The sequence below is a fragment of the Entelurus aequoreus genome, linkage group LG08, assembly GCF_033978785.1.
Source record: "Entelurus aequoreus isolate RoL-2023_Sb linkage group LG08, RoL_Eaeq_v1.1, whole genome shotgun sequence".
NCBI lineage: Eukaryota > Metazoa > Chordata > Actinopteri > Syngnathiformes > Syngnathidae > Entelurus > Entelurus aequoreus.
The window spans coordinates 69,629,321-69,644,622 of NC_084738.1; the positions used below are offsets into that span (position 1 = coordinate 69,629,321).

Genomic DNA, 15,302 nt, shown 5'->3' on the forward strand with positions numbered 1-15,302 from the left:
CCCGAAATGTGTTTGTCATTCTTGTTTGGTGTGGGTTCATATTTGTAACAGTGTTAAAGTTGTTTATACGGTTACCCTCAGTGTGACCTGTATGGCTGTTGACCAAGTATGCCTTGCATTCACTTGTGTGTGTGAAAAGCTGCAGATATTATGTGATTGGGCCGGCACGCAAAGGCAGTGCTTTTAAAGGCCTACTGAAAGCCACTACTACCGACCACGCAGTCTGATAGTTTATATATCAATGATGAAATCTTAACATTGCAGCATTCTTGCTGGTAGCTTGGCTTCACATAGACGTGGTCTGATTGTTACAGTACTCACAGGCCATCTTAGATCTTCTTTGCTCCTCCTAGTGCTGATCATTGGCTGAGCCTTTGCCATTTCGGTTATTCTCCGATCCATTCCAATAGTCGTTTTTCTTTTTCTTCCTCGCCTTTTTTGGTTTTGGCTGCCATTTTAAAGCATTTGATATCATCTTAGCTGAACAGCCTATCATTTTCTGCACTTCTTTATAGGTTTTCCCCTCTTTTATTAATTTCTTAATCAAAGAACGCTCTTCTTCTGAACAGTGTCTAGAACGACTCATTTTACTGTGTTTTTCAAGGACAAATGCACAGCCAGCATATGCAGCGTCAGTTGCCTTGATCCTTAAAAAAGGGCCACCTGTTTAACACCTTTTTTTCCCCACATAATCAATGACGTCACGAATGGAACTCAGCACTGCTATTTTTTTTAACACGCCCCTTTCAGTAAATGATTCAGTTTCACAAAATCAGCAGCATGCATGTCATGCCTGTTGGATCTTTTGGTTTTCTATACCTTCAAGAAACTTACTTGCAGTGTAGAAGTTGAAATTCTAACAAAAACAGTAATTTATCTGGCTAGTGATGTGGGACTGCTATTATTTTGAACACAACTGTATATATATATATATATATATATATATATATATATATATATATATATATATATATATATATATATATATATATATATATATATGCATACTTATATACACATACATACATACATACATACATACATGCATGCATGCATGTATAGGGTTAGGGTTAGAACCAATTATTCATGTTTACATTGTTTCTTAAAGGAAAGTCTACTTCACTATACAAACTTTTGGATTTACTAAATTGAATTCAATTCACCAGAACTAATTAAGCTCGCAAATCGAGGTTCCACTGTATCTACTTCTCATAAATAAACAAGAATGTAGCACACAGATGTCGGTGGAGGTCTGCGCTCTGTTGAATTCTATTCTACATTAAGTGTTTCAACAAACGTCTCTATTTAATTAATGGCAATCTTCTACAGTCGCCAGGTGTGTGGTCTACAAAAACAAATCAACCGCCAGGCTCCCAAATTAGTGCCGGGTCCCAAAAAAAAATCGCCATTAACAGTAATGGCTGCTTTTTTTCCCCTCTTAGCTCCACAAGATGGGAGTAGCTACGAAAGTCAGGCATGTTTAATTTGCTACTTGGGTACTTACTCATCAGTTCGAATGTCCCGTCTATAATAACAACAACGGATTAGAATTATATAGACTCAGACTTAGACCTCCTTTATTGTCATTCAAATTTGAACTTTACTGTACAGATAAGAACAAAATTTCCTTGCATTAGCTCGTGGTAGTGCAGGATAAAAGAGCAATAAGGTGCAGAGTGTTTGCATTTACAAAAGAAGGTGCAGATATGATGAGATTACTGTACAGATAAATATATTGCACTTTTGCTTATGCATCCACGTTTACGGATGTATGTTTTATTGTCTTTATAGTCCAGCGAGTTAATCCGTTAATATAGCGCTTTTCACAGAGAACTGAGAACCCATCATCCATTCACTCCACAGTCACACATTGGTGGTAAGCTAAATCTGTAGTCGCAGCTTCCTTGGTAGACTGACAGAAGCGTGCCTGCCAATTTTCACCTACGGCCCCTCCGACCACCATTCACACTATACACCAGTGTGAGTGGTACTGGGACCACAGTGGGTGAAGTGCCTTGCCCAAGGACAAAACGGCCGTGACTAAAATGACGGGAGCCGGAATCAAACCTGCAACCCTCAAGTTGCTGGCATGGCCGCTTTACCATCCCGATAAGACAATTTGTGGTAGTTTCTCCTTAAATCAACCATTATTGCTGACTGAGATTACTTTCTTACCTTTCTTCACTCAGGCCCAGGTTTTCAATCTCATTTGTCACCTCAGCTATCTCATCCTTCAGCCTCTAAAAGCATAAAGAGAAAGAGGGATTTTAAAAAAAATACCACATCGCTAATCACATTTATGCATGTGCTGTCTGGGTGATATTTGAGCTTTGATCCCAACACGCATTGTTCACGGTCGTCTGGTCCACGCACGCTAGTTGGAACACGACCCAGTAAAAAAAAAACGTTCAAAGTAAAGAAGACATTCTCCTCCCCACATTCTTGCTCTCACCACAACTCCTCTCTGGGAGCTGGAGCACCTGTTCTCAGGTCAGCCGGGCGCCCTTAGTTCCCCTCTACCCGATCCTCGTGCCCTCATGTCCTGACCCAGATTCGCCGGCCACTCCCCAACCCCCCCTTCCACCAGTCCCAGACTGTGTGAATGTCACGCTGGAGCAACTTGGAAGACACTGGTGTGACGATCGAAGAAGAGGAGGGTTAAAAAAAAAAAAATAAGGGGGGAGAGAGCAGAGAAGATAACAAGACACGAGGACAAAAAATGGGACGAGGAATGCGTCTCAGCTGAGAAACATGATCATCATCCGAAGTGCATAACTCTAGTCTGGACTCCTCCACACGAGTTTCCACGGCGAGACACCAAGACCCCCCACCGCCCAACTACCCCTCCTTTCCTCTGTCTCCATTACTGGAATATTTGATGGCTCATTGCCCATTAGTCCCAAGGGCAAGTGGGAGCGGCGTTTAAAAAAGACAAGATGATGATCGGCAGTAATAATTCAAATTAAGGACGCCTGACGAGTGTTTTGACTACACATGTATTGCAACACTTAAGCAGTAATGGCTTAACTGTTAAATGTTTACGTGCATTTAGCCTCATTGTAGTACCACATCCGCACCACCATGGGGCACAAGCCTGAAAGGGAAGCTCATCTTAAATGAAAAAATGCATGAAGTCTTTAAAGACATATTGAATAAATGTATGCTTCCAACATTGTAAGTACAGTTTGGAGTAAGGCCCTTTTCTATTCTAAGCGGGGTCCATAAAGGCGGGGTCGGATGGGTTTGGAGTGGAACGTTATTTTATTTCTGTTCTGTCTGAAGTGGAGTGGAACATGGGGCTAATCCCAATCCTACATTTTAGCCCCTCCCCTCAGTCTGACCCCTACTCCTAAAGCAGGGGTGTCCAAAGTACGGTCCACAGCTAATTTTGTAATGGTCCGCTGCGCATTCTAAAAATACTAATACAAAAAAAAAACATGAGAAAAGTGAAATTTCAGCATACAGGAGAAGTGTAACGAGAAAATGTTAACTAATAACACAAAGCTGCTATGCAGGCTGTCTTTTTCTTTAAAACTGCCAATCCTTAAAAAAATAACAATGAATCAAAAAAAGTGTTATGAATTATTGACCTATTTAAGGCTCCAATTACTTCACATCAAATATTTCACCATGAAGTATTTGTTTAGGAAATTATTGCATATTGCACATATTTTGTGTGTTTGCCATTTAAAAAAACTGTTTTCTATGACAAAAAGGGCATAAAACAAACAATAATAAAAACTTATAATCGCCGGAAAGATCTGAAGTGGATCTAGAGAGTTAACCGTTGAAACTAAAAAAGTAAAAAATAATGATTTAATTTTAAACCTGTGAGATCTTTTTGGATCCCTGAAAATGTAAGTGTTTTTTTTAACTGTCGTTGCTCAAAAAATAGTAATGAATCAAAATCAATGTTGTTGTGAATTATAGACTTATATAAAGCTCAAATTATTTTACATCAAATATTCCACTTTAAAAAACAACATTGGAGAGGAGGGGGGGGGGATTCTTTAACAAAAAGGGCATAAAACCTAAATAAAAAATTAAGCTTATGACAGATAGATCTGAAGTTGATCTCGAGATTTAAGTGTTGAAAGCGTTATTTTTAACACTTTTGTGAGTGGGGACCCTTTGACATACCTGAGAATTTTAGTGGGAGATTGTTGTTGAACTCATTGCTCAAAAATAATATTGAATCAAAACCAATGTTATGAATTATCGACCTACTTAAGGCTCCAATTACCTCACACCAAAAAATTTTACTTGGAAAATGTTTTGGGGGGAGGGAAGGGGGATTTCTTTAAGAATAAGACATAAAAACATAAAACATAAAAAGAAAAATGGAAACTTAGACAGATAGATCTGATGTTGATCTCTAGATTTAAGATTATATATATATATATATATATATATATATATATATATATATATATATATATATATATACACACACACACACACACATTTATACATACACACACATATATATGCATGTACGTACACTACCGTTCAAAAGTTTGGGGTCACATTGAAATGTCCTTATTTTTGAAGGAAAAGCACTGTACTTTTCAATGAAGATAACTTTAAACTAATCTTAACTTTAAAGAAATACACTCTATACATTGCTAATGTGGTAAATGACTATTCTAGCTGCAAATGTCTGGTTTTTGGTGCAATATCTAGCTGCAAATGTCTGGTTTTTGGTGCAATATCTACATAGGTGTATAGAGGCCCATTTCCAGCAACTATCACTCCAGTGTTCTAATGGTACAATATGTTTGCTCATTGGCTCAGAAGGCTAATTGATGATTAGAAAACCCTTGTGCAATCATGTTCACACATCTGAAAACAGTTTAGCTCGTTACAGAAGCTACAAAACTGACCTTCCTTTGAGCAGATTGAGTTTCTGGAGCATCACATCTGTGGGGTCAATTAAACGCTCAAAATGGCCAGAAAAAGAGAACTTTCATCTGAAACGCGACAGTCTATTCTTGTTCTTAGAAATTAAGGCTATTCCACAAAATTGTTTGGGTGACCCCAAACTTTTGAACGGTAGTGTATATATATATATATATATATATATATATATATATATATATATATATAAACTTTTGAACGGTAGTGTATATATATATATATATATATATATATATATATATATATATATATATACACACACTACCGTTCAAAAGTTTGGGGTTATATATATATATATATATATATATATATATATATATATATATATATATATATATATATATATATATATATATATATATATATATATATATATATATATATATATATATATATATATATATATATATATATATATATATATATATATATATATACACACACTACCGTTCTTCATACAATTAGCCCGAAAGGTAAAAATAAATAATTCAATAATGAAATAGTTTTGAAAATGATACATATCAAAATGGGCCCCTTATATGTTTTATTTTTTTTTGTCAAAAACTTTTTTTTTTTGTCCAAAACGTTTTTTGTGTCCGGCCCTCAGTGGAAAAACTTGGGACACGCCTGTCCTAAAGCCTCAAAAGTGAGGGTTGACCAGTTTCAGACATAGAAAAACACCCTTGTGTGACTGTTTACTTGAGAATACTCTCGGGAAACTATGAAACACTCTTTGTGTGTGTGTTTACTTGTATGTCCTGCAGTAGTTCTTCTTTTCTGCGGCGGATGCTCTCCAGCTCCTGTCTCTCTTCTGGGCTGAGGTCATCGGGCACTGAGGGCAAACAAAAATGTCTACATAAACACAACACTTTGGTACACGCACACAAAAAGGAGACCTCAGAGTCCCACATTTATGGGTCACTATGGCAACACTATTTTCTATCTATTAAATTCGCCCTCCTACACGCTAACAGCCTCGAGTTCCCAAATGAAACACAAATCATTAGAATTCACAAAGCGGTCTCTTGTGCAAACATGACAAAGACGTTCGCCTTGTGATCGGCAGAGGGATTTCAAAATAAAAGGCACAATCAAAAACTTTCTCCACTGGAAACGCCCACCGCAAGTCATGCAGCAATATAGCCGCTCTAAAAAAAGGACCAGACAGCTGGAGTTACCCTTGATATAAACTCCACATGAAAAACAACGCACTATTGTGAGCTTCAAGCAGCTTTTCGTGGATAATCACACACGAGCCTGCGGGTAACGGGACACCTTGTCATAGCGACCAGCTGCTCTGAATGAGTGACAGACACACACACACACTCACACATTAATACTGCATATTTTCTATAGAAATGCACCCAAAATCGACTGGCAGTTGACATGACTAACATAAAACACACTGCCCACTGTCTGTGTGTCATACGGGTCAGTTTGTCTTACCAGTTTTAGCGGTCCCAGGGCTTTCACAATAAAAGTCTCACTCCAGTTGGCACAAAATATACACACCACTCGCTTGTTTTATTTATTATGAACGCAATAAGAGTAAGTCCTTTCTGAGAGAGTAGTCCAGTTGCATCCGAGACCTCCGGTTAGGAAACCAGGACTAAGCCGGCGCGCATTCCTGCATGAGCGAGCGGACTGAGACTGATGCGCGGCCGCGAGCGAGGGCATTACCCCTCCCCCAGCACCTCCTCCTCCTCCTCATCTATCCCAACTCTCCCCTGCCCCGACAGAGGTTTTGTGGGTCAAGCTACATCTTTAAAAGTAAAAAAATGGATATGTATTTGGTAGCTACCACCAGAGGGTGCGGTTGATTCATGCCCTACTGGCTTGCTGCATAAACAGGCTGCAGGCAAAACAGGAAGTAGAGAACATGATCTATCCATCCATCCATTTTCTACCGCTTATTCCCTTTACTAAATGTTATGCTAGCGCAGCGCTTCTCAAATTGTGGTATCTAGACACATACATATAAATAAAAATTCACTTAGCTCACTGTGGAACCTACAAGTTGACTTGTTTGTTTTAAGAGCTTACTTCAGACTTAAACAATGGCTACTTTTGTATGTGTGTGTGTATTAGAGATGCGCGGATAGGCAATTATTTCATCCGCAACCGCATCAAAAAAGTCGTCATCCACCCGCCATCCACCCGAACTAACATTTTATCAAAACCACAACCGCCCGCCATCCACCCGTTGTTATATATCTAATATAGACGATGCAAGGCATTCCTGTTAAAGAAAGGAGACTGATCCAATGCAGCAGAGACATTCAATGTGTGCCACGCATTAATATCTCTTGGCCACGCATTAGAGCATACAACCCTCCCAGTTTTACCGGGAGACTCCCGGTATTCAGCGCCTCTCCCGATAACCTCCCGGCAAAAATTTTCTCCCGATAAACTCCCGGAATTCAGCCGGAGCTGGGCTCAATGCGGACCTGAGTGGGGACAGCGGCGACAGTCTGTTTTCACGTCCGCTTTCCCACAATATTAACAGCGTGCCTGCCCAATCACGTTATGACTGTAGAATGATCGAGGGCGAGTTCTTGGTTTCTTATGTGGGTTTATTGTTAGGCAGTTTCATTAACGTCCTCCCAGCGCGGTAACAACACACAACAACAGCAGTCACGTTTAGTCTACCGTAAAGCAGTTCGTCTGCCGTAAACAGCAATGTTGTGACACTCTTAAACAGGACAATACTGCCATCTACTGGATAGCCTCCAGAACACTGAAATTCAAGTATTTATTTTATTTATATGTATATATGAAATACTTGAGTTGGTGAATTCTAACTTAAATATATCCCCCTCTTAACCATGCCCTTAACCACGCCCCCAACCACGACCCCGGCCCAACCACAATTTCTTCCCCCTACAAAAACACCCCCCCCCCCTCCTGATGAATAATTGCCTGTTTCAAAGAGTGCTGCTCGTTTTTCGTATGTGGGTAACAACATTTAACTATGTTTTTTTTTTTTCTGAATTGGTTCAACCGCCACCCGCCCGAATCTATTTAAAATCTATGTTTTTCATCATGCATCCGCCCGACCCGCGGATTATCTGCGGACTCCGCGGTTGTGTCCGCAAACCACGCATCTCTAGTGTGTATGTATATATATATATATATATATATATATATATATATATATATATATATATATATATATATATATATATATATATATATATATATATAACAACTAATCGATTAAATCGATTAAAATCGATTATTAAAATAGTTGCCGATTAATTTAGTCAACGATTCGTTGGATCTATGCTATGCGCATGCACAGAGGTTTTGTTTTGTTTTGTTTTTTAATAAACTTTTATTTATAAACTGTAACATTTACAAACAGCTGAGAAACAATAATCAAAATAAGTATGGTGCCAGTATGCTGGGTTTTTTTCAATAAAATACTGGATAGGATAGAAATGTAGTTTGTCTCTTTTATCCGATTATCAATCGATTAATCGAAGTAATAATCGACAGATTAATCGATTATCAAATTAATCGTTAGTTGCAGCCCTAGGGTTTTCCGCAGGGTTTTTTTGTTAAGGCCGCCGCTTTAACTAAAGTCTTAACAAGCTGCTCCGCTTAGTTCTGCCTCTGCCTCGGTAACCATCTGATTGGTTACACGCAGAGCGGTAACAGCCAATCAGCAGTGCGTATTCAGAGCGCATGGCGTCAGTGCTCCTTCGGTGGAGTGAGCAGAAAGGTAAGCAGAAGGCAGCGGACTCTCCCTAAATTATAATAAACACTTCCAAGTCAACTACTAGTAACATCACTATGAGCCCGTTGACCTTGTAGAAACATAAGCGGCAGCTCAGCTCGCTCGCAGTCCTTGAGGTGAAGGCTAATTAGCTTTTAGCGTAACGTTAGCTCACTTGCGTGTGTGTGTGTGTGTTACGGACAGCAAAGCCCTGTCAGTCTGAGAGAAAGACAAGCATTATTGACCTACAGTTAACAACTAAGTTATTTCACTTTACCTTTTTCTGTGTTGATTTAGCTGTGTTGAAGCAGCAAAAAAGGACATTACGTTAAATGAGGAGTTTCCTGAAGCTGTCTCTGATAGTTGATATAATAATATAACTGCACGATAAAGCCTACATGAACTCCATGGTGTTCAGGGATGAATAGTCTCTCCTATTGCTATTGTACTATTTTTTCAGCTATAGTTACATTAATCATTAGTAATGTAGTAGCCTAGTTTTGAATGGCAGGGTCCCTGCTATCACATGTTGATAAAAATATAACATTTACATAATAAAAATCAACTACAGGCTTCCCAAATGCTGTAATAAATTAAGCATGATGAGTTGAGTATGTGGCCCCACTTTTAACTCTTTTTTTTCAAACACTTATTGCAAACGCTTACTTACAGTAAGTCATTAATTTGACTTTGTAAGTCATTATTTTAGTATCTCAGGTAACTAGGACTGTTTTGTTTTTACTTTACGGAAAAAATATCGAGATACATATCGTATATCGCCATTCAGCAAATGGAGCGGAAAACACAACCAAAAGTTGTAGGCTTCTTCACGCGACGAAGCCGGCCTACTTCACCACAGTCTGTAGTCGATTGCCCCCCCAGGCTGTGGTGGCAGCGACAAGGTGGAGGCGTGATGGCGACAAATTGTTAGGTGCCCAAATATTCACACCAATATTCTTGGCACATAGATGAAAAAAAAAAAACAATAACTTAAGGGGGGCATGAAAAAATGTGTGTCCCTTAGGGGCGGGTGACAGAAAGTAAGTAAGAACCACTGTGTTAGCACTAAGTGAAAGGAGTGAAGTTTAGCGCAGTAAACAGACTAAAAATCAGGTTCCTTCAGAGTTAGGAGGTGGTTTCATATGCTGGGACTCTTGTAATGTAAAGAGTTGGAACTAACTAAAAAAAAAACTAATAATGTAATCACCACCGCTTCAAACACACATCTCAATAGTTAGGCAGATCATTGTTGTCATCACATGCAAATGCCCACAAATGAAAGATGGGAAGGGGCAGGGTGGCAGCTGACGCAGGCCCCCGGGCCAAAACAGTTTAGTCGGGGAAGAAAAGAAAAAGAAAAAGTGTTTTGACTCGTTTGGTCATCCATCTGGCACCCGCCAGAATGCAGGAATTGTCCCTTCCACAGCAGCTGGCGCAGAGGACGGCCAGCTCGGCACAACGTGATATAATCTTGAGGTTATGGTGAGAGACTGGACGCATTCACTCGGAGGAAAGACCAAAGTGCACTGCAGACACGTGGCTGCCGGAGGGAAAGACTGAGCCGATGATGATGATGATGTTGACCAGAGGGCCACAACATTAGGTACACCTACACAATCACCCAACACTAGTTCTTAGTCCCTGTACAAAGTTAAGATACGGTGCTTATAGTCCACACTGGAGGTGGGAATCTTTGGGAACCTCACAATTCGATTACGATTTTATTAAAAAAATCGATCTTTAATCGATCTTTAATCTCTTGGTGAGGTGGATCGCTGCAGTCAGACACATTTTAGAATGGTCTGCACTACTTTATTTACAATAAATACATTGATTATCAATTATTGATGTTTACTAATCAATTTTATAATCGTCCATGTCCGAATCGCGATGCATCCAAAAATGTAATATTTCCCCCACCTCGAATCTACACAGCAATCATTAATCATTAAATCGATTGATTCGATCAGAAAAAAGGTTAAGTTTATATGCTGTTGCTTCGATTGATGGTTTAATGAATGTAACTCCAAAATTTTTATAAAATCGGGACCGCATAAAAGAAGGTAAAACATGTTAAATAGAAGGTAAAAGAAGGTAAGGGGCAATTAGAAGGTACAACAAAGTTAAAGGAGAAGGTTACAAGAAGGTCGATAGAAGGCAAAATAAGGTAAAAAAAATAAGGTAAACAGAGGCTAAAACAAGTTATTAGAAGGTAAAAGAAGGTAAAGGGTAAATAAAAGGTAAAATAAGGTAAAAATGTTAACTAGAAGGTAAATAAAAGGTAAATATTAATTTATCATTTATCATTTAAATAGAATTTAAATAAACGGTAAAATATGGTTAAAAAAAAAGAGAAAAAGTAAAAGTGGGTATAAAGTGGGTAAAAAGGGAAGTAAAAGAAGGTATATAAAAGGCAAAACAAGGTAAATAGAAGGCAATACAAGGTAAATAAAAGGTTAAAAAAAGGTCAAAGAAACTTAACAAAGGTAAACAGAAGCTAAGAGAAAATAAATATGGTAAAAAGATTATAAAAGAACATAACTATAAGTTAAATAAAAGGTAAATAGAAGTGAAACAGTAAATACAAGGTAAAAAAGAAAAAGGTAAATAGAAGCCAAAAGAAGGTAAAAAAAACTTACAAGACAAATAGAAGATTAAAAAAAAGTGTAATAAGGTTATGCAAGTACAAACAAATTTGTTTATTTCAACTAGTTGCCCTAAAATACGCATTGAGGCTATAAAGATGACTTGATTAATCAAACAAACTCGGATAGATTACCAAAATAATCGACAGCTGCAGTCCTAGTATGAAGCCAGCATTATTTAGTTGCTATATTTGACCACACTGAACTGGACTAGTTACTATCCACGTTACTGTTATTAAAGAGTATTTCAGTCAACATGTCAGAGGAGTGGTGACAGGAAGCATAACTAAACGTCACTCACTTCAAAGCCTTTGACGGTCAGTCATGTCGAGACTATTTTTAAAACGAAAAGCCACTAAAAAATGCAAGCTTTGAAAAAGAGCCCATTATAACCGTGACAGGCTAATCAATGAGCATAGAAGCTCATCAAGTGTGGCCTCAGTCCAAGTTGACTAATAAACTAGGGCTGCAATCATTAATCATTAAATCAATTGAGTCGATCGAAAAAAAACTTAAGTTTATATTCTGTTGCTTCGATTGATAGTTTAATGAATGTAACTCAAAAATGTTTATAAAATCGGGACAGCATAAAAGAAGGTAAAACGTGTTAAATAGAAGGTAAAAGAAGGTAAAGGGCAATTAGAAGGTAAAACAAAGTTAAAGGAGAAGGTTACAAGAAGGTCAATAGAAGGAAAAATAAGGTTAAAAAAAGGTAAACAGAAGGTAAAAAGTTAATTAGAAGGTAAAGGGTAAAAAGAAGGTAAAAATGTTAGCTAGAAGGTAAATAAATGGTAAAAGGTAAATAAGAATTTAAATACAAGGTAAACATGTTAAATAGAAGGTACAAGAAGGTAAAGGGCAATTGGAAGGTAAAACAAAATTAAAGGAGAAGGTTACAAGAAGATCAATAGAAGGCAAAACAAGGTAAAAAAAAAAAAAGGTAAACAGAAGGTAAAACAAGTTAATTAAAAGGTACAATAAGGTAAAGGTTAAATAGAAGGTAAAAATGTTAGCCATAAAATGAATAAAAGGTAAAATAAGGTAAATAATATTTAAATAAATGGTAAAATATGGTAAAAACAAATAAATGTGAACGGGTAAAGGTAAAATAACATATATAAAAGGCAAAACAAGGTTAAATAGAAGGTAAAACAAAGTAAATAGAAGGTAAAACAAGGTAAAAGAAGCTTAAAAAATGTAAAGAGAAGCTAAGAGAAAATAAATAAGGGGAAAAGATTCTAAAAGAACATAACTATAAGTTAAATAAACAGTAAATAGAAGTGAAACGGTAAATACAAGGTAAAGAGACTGTAAATACAAGCCAAAAGGTTAAACAAAAATAAAAAGACAAATAGAAGAAAAAAAGACTGTAAATAAAAAGGTCAATAGAAGTGTGTTAAGTTTATGGCAAGTACAAACATATGTGTTTATTTCAACTATTTACCCTAACATATGCATTACTGATTAATCAAACAAACTCAGATAGATTACTAAAACAATCGATAGCTGCAGTAGTGCTCAGTTGCTATACTTAAACACACTGAACTGGACTATTTACTATCCACGTTACTGTTATTAAAGGCCTACTGAAACCCACTACTACCGACCACGCAGTCTGATAGTTTATATATCAATGATGAAATCTTAACATTATAACACATGCCAATACGGCCGGGTTAACTTATAAAGTGACATTTTAAATTTGCCGCTAAACTTCCGGTTCGAAACGCCTCTGAGGATGACGTATGCGTGTGACGTAGCCCGGCGAACACGGGTATGCCTTCCACATTGAAGCCGATACGAAAAAGCTCTGTTTTCATTTCATAATTCCACAGTATTCTGGACATCTGTGTTCGTGAATCTGTTTCAATCATGTTCATTGCATTATGGAGAAGGAAGCCAAGCAAGCAAAGAAGAAAGTTGTCGGTGCGAAATGGACGTATTTTTCGAACGTAGTCAGCCACAACAGTACACAGCCGGCGCTTCTTTGTTTACATTCCCGAAAGATGCAGTCAAGATGGAAGAACTCGGATAACAGAGACTCTAACCAGGAGGACTTTTGATTTGGATACACAGACGCCTGTAGAGAACTGGGACAACACAGACTCTTACCAGGATTACTTTGATTTGGATGACAAAGACGCAGACGTGCTACTGTGAGTATGCAGCTTTGGCTTTTTTTTGCGTATGTACGTAACTTTTTTAAAATATATAAGCTTTATGAACCTTGGGTTAGGTGAACGGTCTTTTGGGCTGAGTGATTGTGTGTGTTGATCATGTGTTTGAATTGTATTGGCGTGTTCTATGGAGCTAGGAGCTAGCAGAGGAGCTAGGAGCTAGCATAACACGTACCGTACCGTACGTGCGCGTCACGTACGTAACTTTTTAAAAATATATAAGCTTTATGAACCTTGGGTTAGGTGAACGGTCTTTTGGGCTGAGTGATTGTGTGTGTTGATCGGGTGTTTGAATTGTATTGGCGTGTTCTATGGAGCTAGGAGCTAGCAGAGGAGCTAGGAGCTAGCATAACAAACACGCAGGTGTTATTATGCAGGATTAATTTGTGGCATATTAAATATAAGCCTGGTTGTGTTGTGGCTAATAGAGTATATATATGTCTTGTGTTTATTTACTGTTGTAGTCATTCCCAGCTGAATATCAGGTACCGTGAGTATGCAGCCTTGGCTGCTAAACATTCGATAACTTGACCGTATGTGCGCGTCACGTATGTAACTTTTTAAAAATATATAAGCTTTATGAACCTTGGGTTAGGTAAACGGTCTTTTGGGCTGAGTGATTGTGTGTGTTGATCAGCTGTTTGAATTGTATTGGCGTGTTCTATGGAGCTAGGAGCTAGCAGAGGAGCTAGGAGCTAGCATAACAAACACGCAGGTGTTTTTATGCAGGATTAATTTGTGGCATATTAAATATAAGCCTGGTTGTGTTGTGGCTAATAGAGTATATATATGTCTTGTGTTTATTTACTGTTGTAGTCATTCCCAGCTGAATATCAGGTCACCCCCGGCTCTCACAGCATCTTCCCTATCTGAATAGCTTCAACTCCCCACTAGTCCTTCACTTGCACTTTACTCATCCACAAATCTTTCATCCTCGCTCAAATTAATGGGGAAATTGTCGCTTTCTCGGTCCGAATCTCTCTCACTTCATGCGGCCATCATTGTAAACAATAGGGAACTTTGCGTATATGTTCAACTGACTACGTCACGCTACTTCCGGTAGGTGCAAGCCTTTTTTTATCAGATACCAAAAGTTGCGATCTTTATCGTCGTTGTTCTATACTAAATCCTTTCAGCAAAAATATGGTAATATCGCGAAATGATCAAGTATGACACATAGAATAGATCTGCTATCCCCGTTTAAATAAAAAAAATTCATTTCAGTAGGCCTTTAAAGAGTATTTCAGTCTAAATGTCAGAGGAGTGGTGACAGGAAGCATAACTAAACGTCACTCACTTCAAAGCCTTTGATGACGTTAAATCGGTCCGTCGTGTCGAGTCTATTTTAAAAACGAAAAGCCACTAAAAAATGCAAGCTTTGAAAAAGAGCCCATTATAACCGTGACAGGCTAATAAATGAGCTTTCATCAAGTGTGGCCTCAGTCCAAGTTGACTAATAAACTAGGGCTGCAATCATTAAATTGATTGAGTCTATCAAAAAAAAGATTAAGTTCTGTTGCTTCGATTGATAAGTTTAATGAATCTAACTCAAACATTTTTATAAAATCGGGACAGCATAAAAGAAGGTAAAACATGTTAAATAGAAGGTAAAACAAAGATAAAGGGCCATTAAAAGGTAAAATAAAGTTAAAGGAGCAGGTTACAAGAAGGTCAATTGAAGACAAAAGGTAAAAAAAAGTAAACAGAAGGTAAAAAGTTAATTAGAAGGTAAAAGAAGGTAAAAGAAGGTAAAGGGTAAATAGAAGGTAAAATAAGGTAGAAATCTTAGCTAGAAGTTAAATAAAAGGTAACAGAAGGTAAATACAATTTAAATAAAAGGTAAAA

The 15,302-nt window shown here is 37.7% G+C and overlaps 1 protein-coding gene across 3 annotated transcripts in view; it reads right to left on the minus strand.

The window, feature by feature from the left end:
- Positions 1 to 15,302, minus strand: part of cyth1b (cytohesin 1b) — a 49,553-nt gene that overhangs the window by 22,350 nt on the left and 11,901 nt on the right. For 2 of the 3 annotated variants that reach the window (XM_062057182.1, XM_062057183.1), the window contains exons 2-3: positions 5,667 to 5,749; positions 2,176 to 2,240 (exon numbers count right to left, since the gene is read on the minus strand). In XM_062057182.1, coding sequence (XP_061913166.1) covers positions 2,176 to 2,240; positions 5,667 to 5,749 — 148 coding nt within the window. Of the gene's footprint in view, positions 1 to 2,175; positions 2,241 to 5,666; positions 5,750 to 6,363; positions 6,532 to 15,302 lie in introns of those variants that run through there. The other variant, XM_062057184.1, reaches the window with a different exon arrangement.